Source organism: Palaemon carinicauda, unplaced genomic scaffold (genome assembly GCF_036898095.1).
Source record: "Palaemon carinicauda isolate YSFRI2023 unplaced genomic scaffold, ASM3689809v2 scaffold3306, whole genome shotgun sequence".
Classification (NCBI taxonomy): domain Eukaryota; kingdom Metazoa; phylum Arthropoda; class Malacostraca; order Decapoda; family Palaemonidae; genus Palaemon; species Palaemon carinicauda.
The window spans coordinates 15,001-20,000 of record NW_027170985.1 but is presented as its reverse complement, the minus strand read 5'-3'; the positions used below and the strand labels follow the sequence as shown (position 1 = coordinate 20,000).

At 35.5% G+C, this 5,000-nt stretch overlaps 1 protein-coding gene and 1 pseudogene across 1 annotated transcript in view; both read right to left on the bottom strand.

Annotated features, from left to right (window-relative positions):
- LOC137636573 (uncharacterized) overlaps positions 1–2,497 on the bottom strand; it is a 3,166-nt pseudogene extending 669 nt beyond the window's left edge.
- Positions 2,498–2,531: 34 nt separating this feature from the next.
- LOC137636575 (uncharacterized) overlaps positions 2,532–5,000 on the bottom strand; it is a 2,740-nt gene continuing 271 nt past the window's right edge. Inside the window, exons 1-3 of the mRNA XM_068368968.1 lie at positions 4,155–5,000; positions 2,644–3,200; positions 2,532–2,549 (exon numbers count right to left, since the gene is read on the bottom strand). The exon at positions 4,155–5,000 is cut by the window's right edge and continues 271 nt beyond it. Of these exons, the coding sequence (XP_068225069.1) occupies positions 2,532–2,549; positions 2,644–3,200; positions 4,155–5,000 (1,421 nt within the window). The remainder of the gene's footprint in view (positions 2,550–2,643; positions 3,201–4,154) is intronic.

Here is a 5,000-nt window from a genome sequence, read left to right as displayed (position 1 = left end):
CAACTTCTAATAGTTTATGATTAACAGGTTGGTATCTACTGCGTTTGTCAGTGGCTTGATTCACCAGCTGCACAACAAATTATTTATTATATATCTCTATTATACTTTCCCTAGCCTTTCGTAACTTCCTGTGGCTGTCCTTCACATGGGAAATGGGAGATATATCCGGAACCCAAGTATCATCTGCCCTAGGTAAAGGATGTAAATGGGGAATAATATTTAAGGAATTTAATTCATGACCTTTAACTAAAATCTCTGGAGTTATAGGAGATGGTACAGGTTCAGTCCCATCATAGTTTCGCAAATATTCTTTAAAGGCAATTGGTCGACGGTTTACTATATGTACAATATTTTGTACAGCAAAGTCAAAATCTAAATATTCGAGGACCATATTCCGAATAGAGCCTTCAATAAGCCTTTTGACCATCTTAACACAAGATTCCACTAAAGATCCAAGTTCACTGTGGCCTTTATAGTACTGCTGAAAGTTCAAAGGTTTTATGTTGTTCTCCCTGAAATAGGATTGTGTATCCTTATCACTTAAAAAATTCTCAACGGTTCTAGCACCTGAAGTTAGCTGTGAACCTTGGTCACTTAAACAGAGTTCAGGCACCCCAAACTCGAAACAATGGAGCTGAAGTGCTCGCAAAAAGGATATCACCGAAAGGTCTACACAAACCTTAAGATTTATGGCTCTGGACCATAAACAGGTGATACATAATATCCATACCTTTGATTTCTTACCCATCCAATATACCCAGTAAGGTCCAAAATAGTCAATGAAAATATACCTGTAAGGTATGGTTGGAGGAGAAACCCTAAATTCTCTATAAGGGGACTGGTTTAACTTTATAGTTCTACCGTTAAATCTACGGCAGTGAACACAAGTTTTCAAGACTTTCTTTACAGTAGAAAAACTGCAAGGAATCCAAAACTGTTTCCTAGCCTCAGATAATGTGGCATATATTCCAGAATGAGCTAACTTAACATGAAAATTTCTAATAATTTCTTCAGTCAATTTACTGTTTTTGGCCAAAAGAATGGGGAATACATAACTACCGTCTCTCCACTTATGAAATTTACTTTTAACTCTTAGTAAACCAGATTTCTTTTCAATGAATAAATTTAGTTGACTTACTATGTTTGGCATATCCCTAATTTTATGGTTCCTTTCTCTGAAATATTTAAAAACATCCGGAAAATGTTGGCGTTGATCTTGCATAATCATCAGTTGCCATGCATTCAAAGAAATTTCATCATTACTGTAAACCTCAAAATGGTCATACTTGCCGGATTTGTTCTTTAACTTCCGTTTGACATTGTTTATGAATGTCAGTACATGTTTGTAGACCGAAATCAAATGAAGCCAATCGGAATTTCCAACTGTAGAATTCAAAACGCCTCCCATCTCTGGCTCAGTCACACTCCCTATCTCACAGTGGCCTTCTGAAACTTCAAGTACATTGGTTAAAGGATTTGGGATCGTTACATGCAAACTGTCATCTTCCAAGATATCATGAATAGTATCAGGTCCTGTGAAGAAATTTGATTTTATCAACCTCTTATATGACAATGACCTGGTAGTACAATCTGCAGGATTTATCATACCTGCACAAAATTTGAAAGTCACAGGGACCGTTTCACATAGATTCTCTATTCTTTGCAACCTATTCATAACAAAAATACTTAGTTTTTTTAATTTATCAAACCTATTTGTTCGAGAATTTAACCAATTCAGTGCAACTGCACTATCTGAGAAAACTACCAATTTTGTAATGTTTATGGGGGAGACACACTCTGAACCACTAAGTTCCTTATAAATGTCAACAATAGTTTCCGTACCAAGCAAGAGAGATTGAAATTCAAGAGAAGGGATAGACTTTAGCTCTAACTGGCGTCCAATTATTCTATTTTTTGACAGAAGGAAACTTACCTCCTTTGTTCGCAAGTTCTTGATAAAGAGCACAACTCCATATATTAGCTTGCTAGAATCACAAAAAGCAATAATTTGGAAAGGATCATTCCTGCGACCAACAAATCTCTTCACTGCAATTTCAGGAACACCATTTACTTGCTTGCAAATATTAGACCATTCTCGTAGCTCCTCACCAGAGAGTCTATCGTCCCATCCAACTTCTTTCCTGCATTGTAGCGAGTGCATAAATAATCTAGCCCTGTTTAATAAAGGACCATAAAATGAGAACACATCAAAATTGGCTGCAATAGAACTTAAAATTTGTCTTTTGGTCGTTGCATCCTTATCAAGTACCAACTTGCTTGCCGAAAGAGTATCAATGTTTCTGTCCCAAAGCAAACCAAGCAATTTTACTTTTGTAGGAGTCTTTTCCTTATCTTTATCTACCTGTTGCTGCAGAGAGTCATCATTGGTTATGAATTGCTGCAATTCAAATTTATAGGGAGAAAATATACTGTCAAGTTTCTCATAAGCCCATTTCAACCTGTCTATATCATTGGTCGTGTAAGCCAAGTTATCCATGTAAGTAAGTTATATAACTCTGTCTTCAATTCCTTTACATCAATATTGTCACCTTGGACATCCAACATCAAAATTTTATAAAGTGCTAACATTAATAAAGTTGGACTACATGGCAAACCAAATGGAAGTCTACAATGTTTATAAACAATTAAGGAATAGTCCTTTTTACATACGTTTCTATACCAATAAAAGAGTAACCTACTTTGATCTGAAGGCACCAACTTAATCATCAGAAATGCCTTTTTTATATCAAAACATAACAATTTTTCATTAAATCTTAGCTGTAAAATAGAAGTAGAAATTTTCTTATTCAAACAAGGACCAGCAAAAATTGTTTGATTATGAGATAGAGTTAAAGGTTTATCTTTGTCAGATTCACACAAATTGGACAAAAATACATTACGGCATTTTGTTGACTCTCGGTCCATCTTGAACACTGGCATGTGCGGCAGAAAGCTATGTTGGGGGTTTTCCTCCAAGAATTGCTCCAAGTTAGTTACTCTCTCTATAATGCCTAGCTGTTCCTGTTCTTTAGAAACCTCATCAATCATTTGTAAAGCATTATCCTTTTTGCTAAATTTCTTAAAATTTGATTTTAATATTGCTTTTGACAGATTTTGATTCTTACCAAGCAAATGAGCTACTTTCCCATTCCACAACAGAGGCATAACTAACCTTCCATCACGATCTCTACAAGTATTTTCTAAAGCAAATTCTACTACTTTCCTGTTCTCCTCAGTAAAGTCTTCGTCATATAAGTTACAATCACTGTGCGAAAAACTTTCTGCCTTTGAGGAAAGAATTTCTTCTACTGCTCTCTCGAGTTCAGCTTCAACAATCTGACCCTTATTTAAAACAGAAATATTAGCACAAGCAGGGAACTTGAATTCCTCTACCGAATCTAAGAACAATCCATCCATATTCAAATTACTATCAACTTCAAGGGGACCCTCACCCTTTACACAAACTTCAGAAGAATGCTTTATCCGGTCTGGTAATAGAGCTAGATTTTGCTTATACCTTTCAATGTCACCTACTAGCATCACTCCTAAGGGTGATTCCAAGTAAACAGAGGGAATCACTTCAGAACTACCTCCAAACAGCACATCCTTCTGTGGTACTAAATGAGAGTTATCATTTCCCAAGAGCAATTTTATATCTTCAACTTTGTCCCCAGACATATGCAAAGTTTTGTCGGCTAATACATAGCCCTTATCCTTAAATACTTGAGCTACTTCAGAGATACCTGGCAAAACTAATTTCAAATTAATAGACTTCATGGCAATAGCAGTAAAATAATCATCATTCAACATTACCTTGTATACTACAGTGGCTAACGGCTTTGAAGAATTAATACCATTCACCACCAAAGAATAATTCGGATCAACAACTTCAAACTGCATACTCTTAGCCCAGTCTTCCTCAACGAAAGTTACTTGACTTCCTGAATCCTTTATACCTCGATCCCCATTGTCATTCAGTGAAAAGGAAGGCATAGCAGTCACCGGGTTACAAGAGATTCTTAAAACTCCTAAATCAGACCAAGTTAAATTAGAAACAACAGAATTAGAGTTCGATTTCTCTTTACAATTCCCCTTTGCCGTTTGATTAGTCACTTCTTGGTTATCTGAATCATTCTTAAGGTTATTAGCAGTACTTTTTGGGTCTTTACGAAATTTACAAAGATAGCTGAAATGCCACTTGTTACAATGTTTACATTTTCGGTTAAATTTAAACCTGCAATCTGAAGTTTTATGAGAATCGTAAGTACAGTTTGTACAAAAATTCAATTGTTTTAGTGTTTCAATTTTACTCTGTGGAGTTACATAAACTGAACACTTAAAAATTGGGTGATCAATGTCTCCTTTATTGTCTGCTAAACATAGAGAACATTCTTTAACTTTAGACTTCTCATCATTAACAACGGCAGAAGCTAAACAATTTGAGTTGGGCACAACCTTTTTCTCAAGATTACCTTGTTTCACATTAAATTTCTTGGATATGTTTCTATATCTTTCCAAAGCAGTAAAGATATGTTCATCTATTTGCTGCAACGAGGGCTTATTCGAGCCAGTAATATGCATTAACTGATTCTTGAAACAGTCATTAAACCCATTCCATATGAAATACTGTAAAACTATGTTTTGATCTATGCTTAAAGCCTCAAATTGATTACAAATTATTCTCATATTACTGATAAAGTCATACGGATCACTCTGATACGTTAGCTTCAACTCCGATAACTGCTTAATGACCCTATATTGTTGAGACAAAGTATCTGCAAACGCTTTCTGTAATAATTTCTTAGCTTCTTCATACGAACGGTTGCTACAATCTAATGAGTTTACCAGTTTAAGCGAGTCACCTGAAAGCTGTCTCGTAAGAAGAGTAAATTTAACGTGAGTACTAAGATCATACTTATCAATAGTTGCTTCGAACTCTCGCAAAAACTTCGAAATATCTTCACCTTCTCGATTACCAAATGTCGGTAAAGGTAGTTCAG